Source organism: Mauremys reevesii, linkage group 1 (assembly GCF_016161935.1).
Source record: "Mauremys reevesii isolate NIE-2019 linkage group 1, ASM1616193v1, whole genome shotgun sequence".
Taxonomy (NCBI): domain Eukaryota; kingdom Metazoa; phylum Chordata; order Testudines; family Geoemydidae; genus Mauremys; species Mauremys reevesii.
Window position 1 is genome coordinate 136,209,084 of NC_052623.1, and position 20,137 is coordinate 136,229,220.

Consider the following 20,137-nt stretch of genomic DNA (forward strand, 5'->3'; position numbering starts at 1 on the left):
GGGGAGAGGATGACAGAACAAACATCAGGTGACGATATGTAGTCATACGGCTTAATGCACTACTTCAAGGCACTGAGATATTACAGTGATGAGTGCAGTATAAAAATGTATATAGAATAAAATAGAGACTACAATCTCTAAGTATTATAGGGAAATCTATATTCCAATTCCAGTTGGAGAGGGATTGTATTACTTAACATGCAACCTTTCACCTCTATGTCACAGATTAGTATTGATTAAAAACTAGGGCTGTCAAGCAATTAAAAAAATTAATCGCGATTAATCGTACTGTTAAACAATAATAGAATACCATTTAAGTATTTTTGGATGTTTTCTACATTTTCAAATATATTGATTTCAATTACAATACAGAATACAAAATGTACAGTGCTCACTTTACATTTATTTGTATTACAAATATTTGCACTGTAAAAAACAAAAGGAATAATACTTTTCAGTTCACCTAATACAGGTACTGTAGTGCAATTTCTTTATCATGAAAGTTGAACTTACAAATGTACAAAAAATAACTGCATTCAAAAATAGAAAAAGGTAAAATTTTAGTGCCTACAAGTCCGCTCAGTCCTATTTCTTGTTCAGCCAATCGCTCAGACAAACAACTTTGTTTACATTTGCAGGAGATAATGCTGCCCACTTCTTGTTCATAATGTCATCTGAAAGTGAGAACAGGTATTCTCATGGCACTGTTGTAGCCGGCGTCGCAAGATATATACATGTCATATGCGCTAAAGATTCACATGTCACTTCATGCTTCAATCACCATTCCAGAGGACATGTGTCCATGTTGACGGGTTCTGCTCGATAACAATCCAAAGCAGTGCAGACCGACGCCTGTTCATTTTCATCATCTGAGTCAGATGCCACCAGCAGAAGGATGATTTTTTCTTTTGGAGGTTCGGGTTCTGTAGTTTCCACATCGGAGTGTTGCTCTTTTAAGACTTCTGAAAGCATGCGCCACACCTCATCCCTCTCAGATTTTGGAAGGCACTTCAGATTCTTAAAGCTTGGTTCGAGAGCTAGAGCTATCTTTAGAAATCTCACATTAGTACCTTCTTTGCGTTTTGTCAAATCTGCAGTGAAAGTGTTCTTAAAATGAACAACATGTGCTGAGTCATCATCCGAGACTACTATAACATGAAATATCTGGCAGAATGCAGGTAAAATAGAGCCGGAGACATACAATTCTCCCCCAAGGAGTTCAGTCACAAATTTAATTAACACATTTTTTTTTAACAAGTGTCATCAGAATGGTGGCCGAAGCATGAAGGGGCATACGAATGTTTAGCATATCTGGCATGTAAATACCTTGCAATGCCAGCTACAAAAGTGCTATGCAAATGCCTATTCTCACTTTCTGGTGACATTGTAAAATTAAGTGGGTAGCATTCTCTTCCGTAAATGTAAACAAACGTGTTTGTCTTAGCAATTGGCTGAACGAGAAGTAGGACTGGGTGAACTTGTAAGCTCTAAAGTTGTGCATTGTTTTGTTTTTGAGTGCAGTTATGTAACAACAAAAAATCTACATTTGTAAGTTGCACTTTCATGATAAAAAGATTGCACTACAGTACTTGTATGAGGTGAACTGAAAAATACTGTTTCTTTTGTTTATAATATAGAGTGAGCAGTCTACACTTTGTATTCTATGTTGTAATTGACATCAATATATTTGAAAATGTAGAAAAACATCCAAAAATATGTAATAAGTTTCAATTGGTATTCTATTGTTTAACAATGCGATTAAAACTGTGATTCACGCAATTAATTTTTTCAATCGTGATTAATTTTTTTGAATTAATTGCGTAAGTTAACTGTGATTAATTGATAGTCCTATTAAAAACCATTATCTAAAGAGAACTTCAAACAAAATATGTATCGTTTTCAAATATTTTTACTCTATGATGACTACTTAAACATGGTAAACCATAAATGGTCTTAAGGAACTATTTTTATTTAGAGGTCATTTAGATTTGGTTCACTTTGCAGCTGGAGACCCCGAAGATTCATTGTCATTACTGCAAAGTACAAAAATGTCAGGAAAATTATTCACAACATCCGATGTGGTAATTAGTGCAATGTTAATAGTAATTAGCACTTCTCAATGCCCAACCCTATTACCTTTCCCTGATGTTTCATACAAGATTCTCAACTCTTAAGAGAAGTTGAAAATAAGGAAACTCTGTTTTGTCTGCCTTCGAGGAGGAGCTATGTTATGGCTAAAACAGAGTCAAGAAATTTTTCAGTGGCATTAAAAACATAGATGTGGAAGGCTGGTCGAGTGCACGCACCAGTTGTAGTAGCCTCAGGATAATTTGCATGCGAATAAAATGTTGAAGTTGGTTTCATAGCATAGTGTGTGAGAACAATTAATTTCTTTGAGGATGGAGCTTGTCTATTGAATTATTGAGGAATATGTAAAGTTTTCCATCCCATGGGTCCAAACTGAAATCCATACTCAAGTACACGGTCAGCAAAATCCATTAAGGAATGTGGTTATATTTTGGAGGCTCATTTTGATTAAATCTATGTAGACATCTCCCTTGTTCTCTACTGCCTCCCTCTTCTCACAGGAAAAGTAACCAAGATATATGTGGCCAAAAAAATGCTCCCACGTCTTTAAATGGAAATTATTTTCTGTAACATACCCATCCCGTAAAAACAGCACATCCCTTGCATTAACAGTGAGCCAATATTCCTTCTGATCTCTTAGTCAAATTCTTACCCAAAAGTTTCCAATCACTGCTGAAAACATACTTGCATCAACATAAATAGCAAAGAAAAGTGAGTCTCATAAATCAGTTCGTAGCCAGTAAAAGAAAAATGACGAAACATTTCTATTCTCAGAGACATATTAAAGTACAACAAACAGGTAGTACTGCACCTATTATCTCCTAATGTCACTGAAAACCTTTCAGTGAGGGGTGGGAGGAGGAACTTGTGATTTGCACAAGATATCCACTGTCCCCTGCATGTGTGCATGTTGGCTAAAAAATAAGGATGTGCAAGGAAAGATCAATAAACTTTTAGAGTATTCAGTGAAGGGTTTAAGAATAAACCTTCACATGCACAACGTTTGTAACTTAAGTCTATGATAAATCAGAACATGTATCCATACGTGAACACAATCATACATCTCTATATACCAGGGGTAGGCAACCTATGGCACAGGTGCCGAAGGCGGCACGCAAGCTGACTTACAGTGGCACTCACACTGTCCGGGTCCTGGCCACCAGTCTGGGGGGCTCTGCATTTTAATTTAATTTTAAATGAATCTTCTTAAACATTTTAAAGCCTTTTTTACTTTACATACAACAATAGTTTAGTTACATATTATAGACTTATAGAAAGAGACCTTCTAAAAATGTTAAAATGTATGACTGGCACGCAAAACCTTAAATTAGAGTGAATAAATGAAGTTTCGGCACACCACTTCTGAAAGGTTGCCGATCTCTGCTATATACCATAGAGGGTGAGGTCCAACATAAAGGCATACATTGGCATACATTTGAAATGATGTGACCGTATGACACCACAGAAAAATCATTGCTGGTGGATTTTAGAAACTTACTATTTATTCTGGAAGCAACCACAATGTGCTAGGCACTTTCCACATCCACAAGATACAGTCCATCCTGTCCCAAATAGTTTTCAATCTAGGAAACTCCTAAAAAATTATCTTAAATAGCTTTACCATAAATAACAATGTTATGATTTTAAGGTCTGACATCCTGGGACCTACTAGGGCTAGAAGGAATCCTATTAGAAAGCTGGCAGTCTCACTATTCCAAATATATAAAGTTATAGCATCAAGGCACATGGGTATAGGCAGGAATAGATCATGTATTTAACAGAGAAGAATATGAATATTTTGTGTACCATATTTGCTCTGGTGACTGGCAGGGTTGTTTTTTTTTCTTCCCCTTCATGCCTTTCATTGAACACACCGCTAGATCTGTCCATCCATTGTCAATACACTTTCTATTATAGCAATCAGAGTGTTAGCAATGTCATGTCTACTTTGGAAGCTTATGAATGTGTATGATAGGAAGACGGCAACAGACTGGTCAAACTGCTAGCCATGATTCTGTTAAGGCACTGCAGGGTATATGTCAATGATAGTGTAATATATGTGTTGTGTTACCAAAAGCACAAGACCACAACAAACACAAGACATGTACCAGTGGGTTACTAGGCTATAGTGCACTGAATATATTTATGTACACCTAATGGTATGTTCTCTGCAGCAGTACACAAACCTTTCTTATAAACAGTAAAGTTTTGTCTTTAGAAAACAATGTTGAAGAGGCGTAATTTCTTTGGCAGAGTCAATGTCATAGGGAGCACTCTCTGACTCCTTCAGAGAATACACAAGAACTGAGGAAAACTAGAATCTTTTGAACACTTCCAATGGAAAATGAAAATTCCCAGCAGGAACAGAGATCATGAAAAAAAAACATTACTCACGATGACTGGGAAGCTTTCCTTCTCAGCAAATAGTCCACAACATCTGGGTCAGTCTCTAACAAACTAATTAGCACTTCATTCTGTAGGTCAGGGGGAACCTACAATGAAAACAACATTAAGAAGTTAGTTGCAGAAGAATATCCTACAGTGTATTTAAATTTTTTATTATGCCCATTTTAAAACATGAGACTTGTGCATGAAAATAAATTGTGCACAATTATATAAAACACTGTGTATATATAAGTTGATATAATAACTATGCATACATATACTCATACATAAGAGAAAATATATATAACAGCCAGATGTATATAGGACTAAAAACCATCTTGTATGTCAGTGTTAAGTGACCACTATCAAGTATCCCATTGGTTTCCAGTACAGGTCTGGACAACACCTATGGATTTCAAAAGAACTACTTGTGGTAGTACAGCTCCAAAGCTCTGGTCTAAAGAACTCACATTTCCACTGAAAAAGCCAGTGGAGCTTATAAAATCCCCAAACAAATAACTGGATTTCTTTTCTTTTAGAACCCGGAAAACTAAATGTGAAATTCTACACTGGAAGGACAGAGTATTCTAGGGTGTTTTTCTTATATATTTCCCAATCCCCTTTTGTTTAGAAATGAGAACATGGTTGTTGTATCTCCACACTTGTCCAGGCTTGCACTTGCTTTCTCTCTCGCGCGTGCATGCATGCGTGGCATCTACAGAGCAACATTCCATAGATGCAGGTCTAGGTCCATAAGTCATTTCAAGGCCTCCTCTGTGACATTGTGGATATCATCCAATTCACCTTTGAATCCATATTTGTGACACTGCATTATGATGTGTTCAATGGTTTGGATATTCTCACCGTAGTCACACGAAGGGGAGTCTTTGATTTTCCACTTCAGCATCAAGTGGCTGCATCTTCTATGGTTTGTTTGGATGCAGTTCAGTGTGGTCCAAATTCTGCATGGCAGGTCAAAACCGGGAGGGCGGCTTGTTGGGTCAGTAGTACAGATGCTCCCCGACTTACGCAAGCGTTCCGTTCTGGAACGCCTTGCGTAACTTGAATTTTGCGTAAGTCGGAAACATATACCCGACCATTACGCAAAAGAACAAAACAAAAAAACCCTCCTATTTCTAGCTTACGGAACTTCTTCCATAAGTGAGGATTTGCATATGTCGGGTTTGCATAACCCCGGGGGCATCTGTAATGTACTTGTTTAGAATGGTAGATGATGTGCACACACTTTGCCATTCCCTGGCCAGATCCAGAGACATGAGGTGGTCACATGGTCCATAGTGTATTTTTCAATTTCAGGCATTGTTAGGGTATGTTATCCATAACTGCCTGAATAGGAAGTACTGGGTAATCTTTGGCACGTTTAAGTTCTCATGCTATGGCTATAGCTCAATGGATAGCTGGAGATTTGATGTTTGCTAATAGAGATAGCCACAGTAGAGGTGCTGATTTTAAAGTTCTCATGATGATTATCATGGTCTGATTCAGCTGCTTACCCACAAGTTGGGTATGGCAGCTTCTTGCCCACACCGATGCACAGTACTCTGTAACTGATTAAAGAAAGGCCAAGACCAATGTTCATAGCACTGGGGCAGTTGATCCCCAACTTGTTCCCGCTAACTTCTGAATAATGTTGATGCGAGTCTTCACTTTAGAGGCTATTTTCTGAGGTGGTCATGAAAGGTCAGTGTGTGGTCAAGAATGATACTGAGATAGATTGGCTTTGGGTCATAACACACAGTTTCACAACAAAACAGAGTGTTTTGTGCAATTCTATTGTCTAAGTGGAAAGCAGAGACTACTGATTTGCCTGAATTTGGTCTCAGCTGCCACTTTTGGAAGTACTCCTCCATGATCTTAATGTCAGATGTAAGGGTCACTTCAAGTTCTTTACAGATATGGGGCTGAGTTGCGAGTGCAAATCATCAGCATATACAAACTTCTGCACTATTGTTTCAGGCATATTGCTTGTGTATACACTGAAGAGTGTCGGAGCATGTACAGAGCCTGGTGCTAGCCTATTTAACCTATGAGGTATATGCACATCCTTCAGTTGCTAAGCATGCAGTTCAGCAGCCTGTGAATCTGCATGCAGGGGATCACATTGGCCAGTTTCAGTAGCAGACCTTCCTTCTAGGCTCTGTCAAATGCTGCTGACTGATCGATGAAGGCCGTACCAGTCTTGAGTTTCGTTGGAATCCTGCCTCAATGTTTGCAGTGAGGGCCAGGACCTGGTTGCAGCACATTCTTTGAAGTTGAAAACCAGCTTGCTTCTTGGGTAGGCTGGCGTCCAGTGGGCCCGATTCTGTTCAGTTATCCAATTACTTAATTTCAATGGGAGCTGCTCAGTGCTAAGTACTTTTGAAAATCAGGCCATTTATTTAGGCGCCTAAATCTGGATTATCAAAGGGGCCTAAAGAAGTTAGGTGTCCAACTTTCACTCAGGGGCACAAATGCCACAGGGCAAAAGTGGGACTTAAGTGGTGCCTAGGCCTTGGGAACTGTGCACCTAACTCTGCTTAAAAGAGAACTGGATAAATTCATGGAGGTTAAGTCCATAAATGGCTATTAGCCAGGATGGGTAAGAATGGTGTCCCTAGCCTCTGTTCGTCAGAGGGTGGATATGGATGGCAGGAGAGAGATCACTTGATCATTGCCTGTTAGGTTCACTCCCTCTGGGGCACCTGGCATTGGCCACTGTCGGTAGACAGATACTGGGCTAGATGGACCTTTGGTCTGACCCGGTACGGCCGTTCTTATGTTATGCCTTAGGTCCTTTGAAAATCTCAGTCCAAGAGCCAGACTTTAAGCATCCATTTTATTATACAGTATCTTTTGGGTGCCTTTGATACAGCTGACCATGAAGCGCTGCTGGAACAGCCAGAGTTGTTAGCAGAGAAAGCTAGGCCTTGTTTTGGAATGGCTCTTGTTCAAATGATACACAGGATAATATCGTCTGGCTGCTTATCTACCCACAAGGTCGTCCCACATGTGGTGCCATACGATTCTCTTCTCTCCCTCCCTTCTGTTCAGCATTTGCAGGAGCAGATAGGGTGAGGATCTGAATATTTCTGTCTCATGTTTGTGAATGATAGCCGACTCTCTCTCCGTTTCATCAAACCTAGCCAGGGCAGTTGTTGACCATCTTACACAGCACATAACTAAGACTGTGGCTTGGATGATGGTAAGCTGGGTGACAGTCTATCTGGTCAAGACTGAGTTTACAGAATCATAGAAATGTAGTGCTGGAAGGAACCTTATACTGCCCCTGCACTGAGGCAAGACCAAGTAAACTTAGACCACCTCTCTGAGGTGTTTGTCCAACCTTTTCTTAAATCTCCAATGACAGGAATTCCATAACCTCTCTTGGAAGCCAATTCCAGAGCTTAACTACCCTTCCAGTTAGAAAGATTTTCCTAATATCTAATGTAAATCTCCCTTGCTGACGCCCATTACTTCCTGTACTACCTTCAGTGAGCCTGGGGAACAACTGATCACTGTCCTCTTTATAACAGCTCTTAACATACTTGAAGACCTCAGTATTCTTTTCTCAAAACTAAGCATGCTCAGTATTTTTAACCTTTCCTCAAAGGTCAAGGTTTCTAAACCTTTTATTACTTTTGTTGCTCTCCTCTGGACTCTCTCCACTTTATCCACATCTTTCCTAAAGGCTTTTTTCTCTTTAAGGATAGTTAAGAGGCTGTGCCATCTTCTTTTGGACTTGGATCTCGCCATAGAGACACATGACCTATCACCTCCCAACTGAATTATTCCAATGCACTCTACATGGAGCTCAACCTTAAAACCACTTGGCAACTTTAACTGCTGCAGAATATGGCAACTTGTCTTGAGGAGGTAGCAAGGGTTTGCTCACTGGGAGCATGTTGCACTAGTACTCAAGGATCTGCACTGGCTGCCAGTGTGTTTTCCAGGTGCAATTTACATACTGAAGTTTTATCTACCAAACTTTAAATGTGTTGGGTCCAAATTACATCAGATAATTCATTGCTCTCCATGCAATGCTGTAACAGAGAAATCACCTGAGGAACCTGAACTAACCATGTCTGGTTTGTTCGTGATGGGTGGATCTGGAAGCAGAACAGTCTCAGGGGATGGCTACAATGAAAGACGGGCAGCTGGCCTGTGCTAGTGGACTTGGGCTCGCGGAGCTCGGGCTAAGGGGCTGTTTACTTGTGGTGTAGATGTTCAGGCTCAGGCTGGAGACTTGGCTCTAGGACCCAGCAGGGGGTTGGGGTGTCCCAGAGCTCAGGTTCCATCCCAAGCCCGACCATCTACACCACTGTTAAACAGTCTCTTAGCCCGAGCCCTGTAAGCCCAAGTCAGCTGTCATGGGCTGGCTGTGGGTGTCTAATTGCAATGTAAACATACCCTCAGTAAACTATGCAGTCTGTTTCTGGCCTCAGTTTGTCAGAGTTAACAATCAAATGATGTTCAGGTCAAGTTGCACAGTTCATTTGTTCTCCCAGGCATTTACTGGGAAATACGAATAGGATTCCTAATAGATTCCTTGGGGATGAGGGGGTGTTTGGGGAAGTATTTGGAGAGACATCATTTGTATTTCTTTGGACTATGTAGTAATTGTCATAAAACTTTAATATTTATAAATGCAATGGGCACAAGCTTGAACAACAAAGGAAATACCGGTAATTGGAGATAAATAAATGCTCATTAATTAAAATAGATATAAAATCTTTATAATAATTGTGCATGTCCATGCACAATTTTCTCTTTTGCTTACATTTTGGGTGTTTGTTTATCAGTCCTTAAATAATCAATCTTTTTCTACTGGAGTGCCCTTTTGGAATCCTACTGCCATAACCTAGCCTTGTGACCTCTCAATTTATGTGGCCTTTGTGAACAATAGATTTGATTCTAAAGAAAATTTTAGGGGAAAGCAGTGTTTGCTTCCTCCTGCATACTACATTGAGTAAGTAACATCAAGTTGCTAATCATAAAAATATTCAGTAAACACGACTTTGGCCAAAATAAAAAAAAGTTTGAAGTGTCAACATTTTTCCTTACAAATATAAAACTAAACAATTCCCTGAAAACTCTAATAGATTTATGGGAAGAAAAATCTATAAAATGAAAACAGCCAGCTACATAATGTATGTAGAATTTAAAAAAAGGTGAATGAAGCAACTTAAGCCTTGATCCTGCAACTGGATTTAGGCTGGTGGACTTCTCATAACACCCAAGTTTTGTTTTTCTTCATGTATAACATTTTATGCAAATGTAATTCATTTGCATATGAGTGAATGAATTGCATACAACCTGCTGAGGGTAGGTCATGGAGCTGCACAAAACTTGGCAGTGGTGGTGGGAATGCGCAGAAACGGAAGCTGTGAGGTTGCTGGGGCTGTTGATAATGCTGGTGGCTGCTGGGAGGTAGGTGGGTGCTAGGGTTCCAGGAGGGCAGAGGACTGTCAGAATACAAGATACATGGTGGTAGGGGCTCTACAGTTAGCTAGGAATGGTGTAGCTGAGGAACCCTGGAGCTGTTATGAGGTCTCATCTTGTGCTGTCTCCCAGCTGCTCATTCCTGACTTAGATCTAGCAGGAGGACCATGGAGCAGTGTTTTTCAAACCGTGGGAACCGGCCAGTGGGAACGGGAGTGGGGGTGGGGCAGTGCCTGTGGGCAAGAGTCGCACAAATCTGCTTGTGTGCCTCTGCCTAAGAGTCGGACCTGCTGCTGCCCGCTTCTGGGGCGAAGTGCAGTCCGCAGTGCCAGGACAGGCGGGAAGCCTGCCTCTGCACCCCGGCTGCGCCGCTGACCAGGAGCCACTGGAGGTAAGTCTGCGCCCCAACCCCTTGCCCCAGTCCTGAGCCCTCCCCACATCTGGAACCCCTTCCTGCACCCCAAACCGCTCATCCCTGGCCCCACCCCAAGCCTGCACCCCCAGCTCAGAGCCCTGACCTGCTCCTACACCCCAACCCCCTGCCCCAGCCCAGAGCCCCCTGCCACACCCTGAACCCTTCATTCCCAGCCCCACCCCGCTGCCCTCACCTCTGCACCCCAGCCCTGAGCCCCTCCCACACCCCAAACCCCTTATCCCCAGCTCCGTTGGGTCATGGGCATCAACAATTTTCTTCAACTGGGTCCCCAGAAAAAAAGTTTGAAAACCACTGCCATGGAGAAATGGTGGCTGGCTGCCTGCTCAGTGAGTGCCGTAGTGGCCTCTATCAATGAAAACTGGGAACTGCAGGCAAATGCCTGCTGCCTCGCTGCAGCTGAGCTAGGTATGTCAGAATTCACCTGAGATGCAGGAATGTGTATCGGGGGCGCTAAATGCATGACACTTGGCAGCCTGGACTCCTGCACCCATGCAGAACTCCAATGGAGTCAATGGGACATGATGTGGGTATATGAGTCCACCTACTGGGATCCAGTTGCATGATGGGGGCCTTAGTTAGGGAGCTATCTTTTTATAGGACCCTATCCTATATAACTGCACCTCTAAATACCACTGTAATCAAAGGGAATTTGGGAACCAAAATAAATGCACAATTGAGCCTGGAATGGTGGTAGGAATATCTCTATTATAGTAAATTCACTTTAGATTGCTGGTATTAATCTGAATTGCTGGAATCTATTTTAGAAATCTAAGCAGTTCATAATTATCTGGGTTCCTTCTGACAAACAGATCTTTTTGACCCAGAAATAACTCAAAACCATTCTGAAGTCTGTGGTCTGGGCCAAATATCACATTGTTTCTATTAGATTTTATTTCACTAACCTTGCTCCACTCTCAATGCTGAAGCCAGTCATAGTGTTAAAAAAAACAAAACAAACCAAAAAAATCACCCTGGCAGTAATGCTCTGTATGTTATATACTGTGGCTGCATACTCTAGTCCAGCTGTTTCTCAATTTGAAAGTAGTACAAATGTCAAACAATAACTATAAACAGCAGTCCTGGCATTCCCCCACTCCCTGGGGTTTGGCTAACAATTTGCTGCTGCCTGATTGGGAATCATCAGAGTTCTGCTACAAATACATTTTTACAGGTCTGTTTCCCAGCAACTTTGCAAAGGATGCAGTGTGCTAATTTCACAGAGAACAAAAAAACATTTAATTGAACCCCAATAGTGACATTAACAAAATGAATATAGACCCACGGTGCTCCTATGAAACAATAAATAGAAGACGTTTGACACTACTATACTTAAAAACAACTACTGACATGGAACGTAGTTTCATTCCTGAAAACCGGCACAAGAAAACAACAAACCACTCTGTATGTTAAACCCTGGGAAGAGCAAAATCTCCAGAGATGCTTGTGTGCTGTACATTTCAGAATGTTTCAAACCAATATACTTTAGTCATATAAAGAACATTTGGGTAGGTATAGTTTCCCCCTGCATCCAGCTATCCATCTAGTCTGGCATTCAGATGCACAGACTTTAATCTCACTCCAAAAGCGGAAAAGCTACTCCAGAAAACAAAATAAAATTATTTCTGTTTTCCCTGCACTGAGTTTAACCTTCAGATAAAAATGCTAGCACTGAAGAGATAAAGGAATAAAACTGTCACAATTAAAAGAGTCCACATGTAGGTTAGTCAATCCCTAAACCCCACCCTTTCCACATTAAAAATCTGAATGTGTGCCTAGAGGGTAATGTGCTGAAATGTGGCTGTTCCATAAAATGTTCGTTCAGCGAAACAAAAATAATAATACTTCAACATTTGTTTTATGTAAACTTGCTGTAACAAAATCATTATTGCCAGCACTGCTCCAAGCAAGCAGCAGCTCTCACAGGAGCACAGCTCCATCATTTTTTTCCCTAGAAGGAAAAATATACCAGAAATGTTCCTGAACTGTAAAAGCAAAAGAAAAACAAATGGCTGAATGTTTCACTGGAACAAGAATAAAAAATAATGCACAGGATGTAATGGAAGGAAGTACAGTATGAGAAAGACAGAGCAGCTCATCTGATGCTGTTATTGGACCTGGCAAGCAGTGTTCACTCTCACTTTCTCATGCCCTTCTCTCCCCAGCTATGTCCTGCCCTGCAGTATGTTCCACATTGTGTTACATTCCTCAAACCTATGCTACCACATTACAGGTTTTCCTATCTTCTCTCCAGCTCCCATCTATGCTCTATCATTACAGGTCCCTTTCTTTTGTCTTCCTGTTTTGAGAACTGATCACCAGCAGTGCAATGAATGCTGCTACTTATAATGGAAAACAAAACAAAACAGAACACACAACTATTCTTACCTTTCTAAGACTTAAAAAAGTTTTCTTTTTCTTCATGACATTTGTGTGAATTTAGTCTCCTTAAAATGAAGGAAGGATACCACTGACAATTCAGACCTGCACTAGCCTGTTATTCCAGCCCAGAGGCTCTCTTAAGCCAAGATCATAAATCATACTAAACTGAGTGATAGTTTTGTAGACCATAGGAAGAAAGACAAGATGCCAGGAATGTGATTTAACTAGGCCACAACTTTATTAAGTAACACATCTGGGAACTATGCAGCAATAACTTGTCCAGTGCAGGTCATCCTTTCTTTGTAATCCAAGCTTTTCTTTACAGCCCAGAATGGTGCCCTTGGGCAGAGAGAAGGGCTTATAACTAAGGCTACATTTGAATCATGGGTATTTTTAGTAAAAGTCATGGACAGACCACGGGCAGTAAACAAAAATTCACAGCCCGTGACCTGTCCATGACTTTTACTATATACCCCTGACTAAAACTGGGGGGGGAGGGGGCGGCGCTGGGGGAGAGCAGCCTGAGTGCTGGGGGTGGGGGATGACATGGTGCTCAGCCTGGGAACCCCACTGGTGCTGGGGAGGGGGAGGCCGGCAGGCTCCCTACCTGGTTCCGTGCCTCTCCCCCCGCAGCAGAGAGTGGGTGTGGGAGGGGGCAGGGTGTTGGGGCATAGGACGGGGTGAGACAGGCTCTGGGCAGTGCTTACCTGGGGGGCTCCATGGAAGCAGCAACATCCCCCTTGCTTAGCTGCTAGGCGGAGGCGTGGCCAGGCAGCTCTGCGCACTGCCTCCACCCCGAGTGCTGGCTTCGCAGCTCCCATTGGCCGGGAACCGCGGCCAATGGGAGCTGCAGGGGTGTTGCCTACAGTCGGAGGCAGCCACGTCTCCACCTAGCAGCTGAGAAAGGGGGATGTTGTCACTTCCAGGGAGCCCCCCAGTTAAGTGCCGCCCAGAGCCCGCCTCACCCTGTCCCGTGCCCCAACCTGCCCCCACCCACCGCCAAACTCTGGGGTGGGGTGGCCCGAGACTGCCTGAGCTGCCCCTGAGCCAGGCTCACCGGCCACTGCAGAATTCATGGAGGTCACGGGATCCGTGACTTCCGTGACAAACCCACAGCCTTACTTATAACTTCTCCCATTGGATGCCTAAGAACCAATAGGCTTATGCTGCACCCCTTCTGTCCAAACAGTCACCCTACTAAGAGCACCCCTCAGACCTGTCTCTCCTCAAGTCAATGTGGGGTTAGGGGCTGGCACCAATCCTTGAAGTGGCTAAAGGTTTCTCTTTCCCCTCCTGGCTCAGACAAAGGAATTTTCATTGATTGTATTACACTGCTGCATAGTTTAACTCACAACTTAATAAATAATTCAATCCCACAAAAGCAGAAAAATCATCTAGGAACTAATTTAGCATCTTTCTCTAGATATATAAATATTTTGTGCAGCTTAAACAAGGTTCCTGCCTAAATCTTTAGAGAACCTGATCAGTCAGGATACATTTGCCCTTATGTGCAAGAAGCTTTTTATCTACCCATTTTTAATGCTTAACCCTCATTACAAAGCTCGCTTCCTAAAGTAAGAAGATGTAGCCTGCTTACCAGTTGCATTCAACCAATGCTAATCATTCCTTCCTATAACGTTTGCATAATTTATTTGAACGTAGTTCAATTCAACTTCTTGGTAACACCATCTAGGATATCCTGACTTGACGAGTCAAATGCAAAATCAGTTGGTGTAATATTAAGGAACATTCACCTACCATGAAAAGGGTTTCATAGTTTTCAATCATCTTTTGTACAACAGCAATGATTGCAGTACTCTCCTCAGCTCGAGCTGAACTCTGAACTGTGAATTCTTTGTCTGTAGACTTCTGCTTGTGCAACAGGTTAGGCCCAAATATCGTGGCCAGATTCAGTGATGTCATTTTGTTCCCAATAACCTAGAAGAAAAAGAATATAAATTAGGGACATGTTTTCTTTGGCTGTCGATCATTAGTTGATACTCTCTCTCTCTCTGACCTTAAAGAAGTTCATTGCTTCCAAAACATTCTCCTCTCACAAAGCCCGGAAGTAGAAGAATAGGACCTAACATCTAACCGCATAGCCCCAGCAAAGTACTACCGCTTTAGGCTAATCCCGTGGGGGAGGAGAGGGACAGTACTGCTACCCTTACTTCTGTGCTGCTGCTGGTGGCTGCCTTCAGAGCTGGGTGCCCAGGAAGCAGCAGCCGCTCTCAGAGCCAGACGGCCGGAGACCAGATTTCACAGGTAAGACCAGCTTTCACAGTCCGTGATACGATTTTCACCGTGAATTTGGTAGATCCCTAATTATTGTGTCTGTACTTTTCCACCAACTGCTAGCTGAGTGTGAAAATAGCAGTATTTTGGATGGGATTTTTTAAAATGCCTAAGTACCATAGTACTATTGACTTTCAATAGGATTTGTCCTAAGCTATTTCAAGGTTTGTGAAAATTCCACCTGTAGACATCCAAATATCTGATTGCATCAAAAATTGTTTAGGGTTCCTCAAGGAGCTACAGCTAGAAGCCATAAATAATTAACAATAAATAATAACTGTGTTTTTCACCCAAACACCTCAAGGCGCTTTACAAAAGTAAGTGTGTCATGGGGTGGGATCCACAAAGATACTTGGCACCTAAACCCCAGGCCTAGGTGCCTAAGTCCTGCTTTTGGCTCTACTCTGATGATCCACAAAACTCTCACTAAACACTGTGGGCGCCTAAACTCACTCAGTACCAAAGTTTATAAAGTAAACTTTCTCTAGGCGCCTACGTTTCTGCCTCTGGGCTTGTGCACTGCTGTCTCCTTTAGGTATCTGGATGCCTACACACAAGCCCCAGAGCAATTCACGAACCAGGGAAAGACAGGCATTTGGTCATCTATGTTGCGTGCTGGGCCTGATTCAGTAAGTGTCCTCTGCGTACACCTACCGGATTGGGTCTCATTCAAAATCTAGACGGAGGAGGCGTCCACTTTATAACATTTATCCTAGTGGTTACAGCACTCACCTGTGATGTGGGAGATCTGGATTTAAATTTTCTCCTCTGACAGAGGGAGAGCAGGGATTAGAACAGGGGTCTCCCTCTAACCACTGAGCTAAAAAATCAGTGGAGGACCCTACTCCTCGGGCCATTTGATGTGGCAAGCCTAATTCCAGGAGAGGGGTTCACTAGCAGAGATAGGCACGTAAGTCCAAGCTGCAGGGAAGTGCTCATCTCTGAGAGAGGGGAGAGGCTTAGCATACATCCCTCTCCTCAGCTTCCTCCAGTGGCTAGTTTAGGCAGCTCCCTGCATAGCATGCTGGCTTTTGTGGATTGCATTCTTAGGCACTTATCTCTCCCCATTCATTGTATAAGGAGCCTGGGTGCCTAGCTCAGGCTTTCAGGGTTGCAATGTTCTGTGATTTTTCTAGGTGCCGTGACACTCAGCATTGCAATGTTTAAACCCCTTCATGGATCCCACTCATTATCCCAATTTTATATATGGCAAACATGAGGCAGAGAGAGATGAACTGACTTGCCCAATGTCTCACTGCAAGTCAGTGGCAGAGTCGGGAATAAAAAGCAGGTTCTTTGACTACAGCCTTTTGTTCCATATAATATAATGGGATGAAACTAAACTAGGAAAAAATTAGGCTAGATTGAATTAGCTATTTCTTAACAGTGAAGTTTATTAGGCTCTGAATCTCCCACAGGAAGTGGTGGATGCCTCCTTGATTGAGTCATTTAAAAACTACAATACATAACAGTCTCAGGAATATACTGTTGTAAACAACTGGATGGCAAGAGAGAGGGCAATATTAAGTCTATTCCATCTTTAATGCTTATGATTCTAGGCTCTCAGTTTCACATCTTTATAAATGTGTCCTTAGAGCAGGGAGTAATGGAAGTGAAAGAACATGAATGATATGAACCTACCTCCTGGCCATCTTTGTCTGTGCTGTCTTCTGCATGGCTAGCCACCGTAAAGAGGAACTGCAGGAGTCTGTGTAGGGTGTCGCAGTTACAGGGAGGTAGAAGATAAATAAGAAGCTGTAAGGTGCTTAGTTGTTCATCTGGCTCTAATACTAAGAGGGAAAAAGAAAAATCTGAGAAAAACATTGGAACTAACCTAAATGCAATGCACATACACTCTGTAATGCTCCAGCTAGAAGACGAATATAAGAAAAGAATTGTATAAGGAGTTTACTGACCGTGTTTCCATACATTTTTAAAGGTAGGTTGATAGAACTTTAAATACATATTAGTTGCACAAAATATTTCTGTTTTATTCTGTGATCCTGTCTCAGCCAATAGTGGAGTTGTAGGATTAATAGTGTCTACTATCTCCGATTTAAATTCTGCTTAAGTTATTGGAAACAAAAGTAGGGTTTGACCTAACGTGCCTTACTGTCACTTCACACACACACACACACACTTATATATATATATATATAGTGGATATTGGTGGCTGCATGTCCAGGAGAATTTTAGTTTTAAAGTATTCCATTTGTATTTATGCTTTAACCATTTTTAATTAGTTTTCTTACAACTTTCTTTCCTAGAGTGTGACTAGGACACCTGAAAAGCAGAAGAAAGAGCACATAAATTCTGCACTGTCTGTAGCCAGTTCATACTTCTAAATGCGATGTTAATCAACAGTAGAGATGGGCCTGAGACAAGATCTCAAGTCTGAAACCCACAGAAGGATCTGAGTCCATATGAGTTTGCAGCTTGAACATCTTTCTTATATGGGCTAAATTTAAACACTCAGAAATCTGGCAGAGCTTGAATTCAGATTTTCAGCTTGAAACCTCGACAGGCAGGAGTATTTTGACCCATGGTTGTGAGGCCCGTGAATTGTCATGAAGTTTGAATCTGGGTGTAAGATTTGGATCTTGGGTTTCGGCCTGTGTGATGGGGTGGTGTCCAGTGGTCAGCCCACCCAATCACGTGGATTGGCTCTTTAAGGTTTGAAAGGTCCTTAGATAATAGGGGTTAGTGATAGAGAGGACACATTCCTGGGAATAAGTGGTGCTTGGGAGAAAATCTCAAGGAGCCTTGTGGAGGTGGGAAGGCAAGACTCCCCTCTCACTCAACCAACTGGGAATGAGCTAGGAGAAGGGGACCATTAATGCTACTTCCTCCCTCACAGCAGGGACTCTTTGCCAAACTCTTTGATTCTGAGGATTAGGTGGGGCCAACTATGGGAGAAGTTGGCTAAGGTCGTACAGCAAGTTTAACTACTGCCTGCTCCAGGAGGACAGATGAGGATTCCTGGCTTAAGGAGTGAGTTGAAAACTGCCTGAATTACCCAGCTCCACAAGGAGGGAGGAGGTTCCTGTCTTATAGAGACACAGTGACTTTTGAAGTACACTTGCTCCAGGAGGAGGGCTGTGGACTCCTGGCTTAAGGAGGCGGGTGATAACCACTTGCATTACCCAGGCTCCAAGGAAGCAATCCTGAGGCCCAGTGCCACACCAGAGGAATAAAGAACTGTGAGCTAAGGAGGGGTGAAAAATGTTTTGTTTATGTTCATGTGGGACTGCTGTTGAAGGGACTTTGAGTACCCCAGGAGGGGACTGAACTTTCAAGTGTGCAGGCCAGAGGCTAGGCCAGGGAAGACCCAGACAGAGGTGACTGACAGGAGGAGGCGACTCAGGGGAAGGCTAGCAATCAGGCACCCCACCGAGGGCACTGGACAGTAAGTTCCTTTTGAACATGTGGGGTTCACGCTGGGCCAGGGCCCCATGACAGTCTGGGTTAATTCCAGTCAATAGCTGAAAAAGTTAAAAACCATTTATAATGCCTATCAGGCAAAACTCCTGCAAGAGGAGGCAGGAGAAAAGAAACAATTCTTTGGCATGATTATTTTTTTTAGACAGGAGCTGTATGACACTGCTCAGAGGTTTGGAACACTAGAAATAATCCAAGCATTAGTGGATTAGTGGGCAGAGTAGTAACAAGTCCATGAAAAATGTGGCATAATCAATGGCTCTGTCATTTACCTCATTACTCCATAAAGCCCCCAATCCAAAATTTGGCTCTAATGAGGTAGACTCTTCCACCTGAGCAAGCCTCCTTGATTTTAACGTGACTCTGCATGAGCATAACAATCTGCCTTTGCAGATCCAATTACAGAATCAGGGCTTAATATATTACACGGATACCACCACCATGTATATGGTGTGTGTATGCACGCTGATAGATAGAACGTGATTTTCTATATACACTGAATAACCTCCATGTTGCTGAGAATATTTTTTCTGTGCTGTATCTATCCAGCATCAAAAGCAAGTAAAGCCCTTTGCAACATATGAGAAAATTCACAAATATTTGTAATGAACTGGAAGTAGAGGGGGCTAGGGCTCTTAAATATAAAGTGTTATTAGTGGCCTTGTGGAGCCTGTAGAACTGAGCTGGTGGAAAAACACAAAAAGCAGAGGTTGTAAAGCTCACAGAGAGTGTTGATGAAGGCAGTGTAAAGTTCTTTGGTGAGAAGTGGATCTGGCATGTCTCGTAGAAATTCCTTTAATAAAGCAGCAACATCATGGATGCTGTGTTCTTCTTCTAGCACAACATCTACACCACGGTCAAACTCTTCCCGTAACTGGAGAAAAATCAGGACAAAAGACTAGTCACACCACTGCATCCTCATTAGTATAGTACATTACCTAAGAGACCATATTGTTAGATATGGATTTACCCACATTAACATTTATGTTTGCTGTTCCTGGGAAGGGCAGGCACACAACTCACATTTAGTTGCTGACTATTTCCATTATTATACATAATCCCGGGTATGCACCAGATTAATTTTTTTTTAAAAGGGGAGGGTGATATTTTTGTTTTTCAATTAATTTCTGGTATTCTTTTATCAAAAACATAGTGCAAATGAATTTAATGCTCATGAAAATAAGAGAATAATATACTTGCTGGAACCAGTTATAATAAGAGTATATAGTAGACACGGTTTCCCCATACAGCCTTGCTCCATTATCCCTACTATTCAGCTCCTGAGCCCTTCAGGAGCAGACACAGACTATAAGTCATGCTGCATAGTGTAGCAATTTTCACAATAGGACTAAATAACTAAGAAAAGGCCAACAGTCAAATTTCTCTTGTGACTGGAGATTGCATTGGAATCCAGGTGTCTAGAAGCAAGAAGCCAAGTTTGCGAACACATTGTGGCACCTTGCTCTGCTATTTCCTGCTTCTCCTAACCATTTATTTATCTTCACAAAGTGATCACCATTAAAAAGTGAACAAACAGCAAAGTGACTTCATCACAGAATCTGAGTTCTAGCGTTGCTTCTAGCCACAATCAGGAGCACAAGAAATGAGCAAGTCCAGAACGGCTGGCAGCAATAGATATGCCAAAGGGGACATGGTGAGTCTATGGGCTTGTCTACA

At 42.2% G+C, this 20,137-nt stretch overlaps 1 protein-coding gene across 8 annotated transcripts in view; it reads right to left on the reverse strand.

Annotated features, from left to right (window-relative positions):
• The window catches only part of ARHGAP6 (Rho GTPase activating protein 6), a 485,299-nt gene that overhangs the window by 11,319 nt on the left and 453,843 nt on the right, over positions 1–20,137 (reverse strand). For all 8 annotated transcript variants that reach the window (XM_039497447.1, XM_039497455.1, XM_039497473.1 and 5 more), the window contains 4 exons: positions 19,184–19,334; positions 16,664–16,812; positions 14,486–14,665; positions 4,483–4,580 (listed from right to left, as the gene is read on the reverse strand). In XM_039497447.1, coding sequence (XP_039353381.1) covers positions 4,483–4,580; positions 14,486–14,665; positions 16,664–16,812; positions 19,184–19,334 — 578 coding nt within the window. The remainder of the gene's footprint in view (positions 1–4,482; positions 4,581–14,485; positions 14,666–16,663; positions 16,813–19,183; positions 19,335–20,137) is intronic.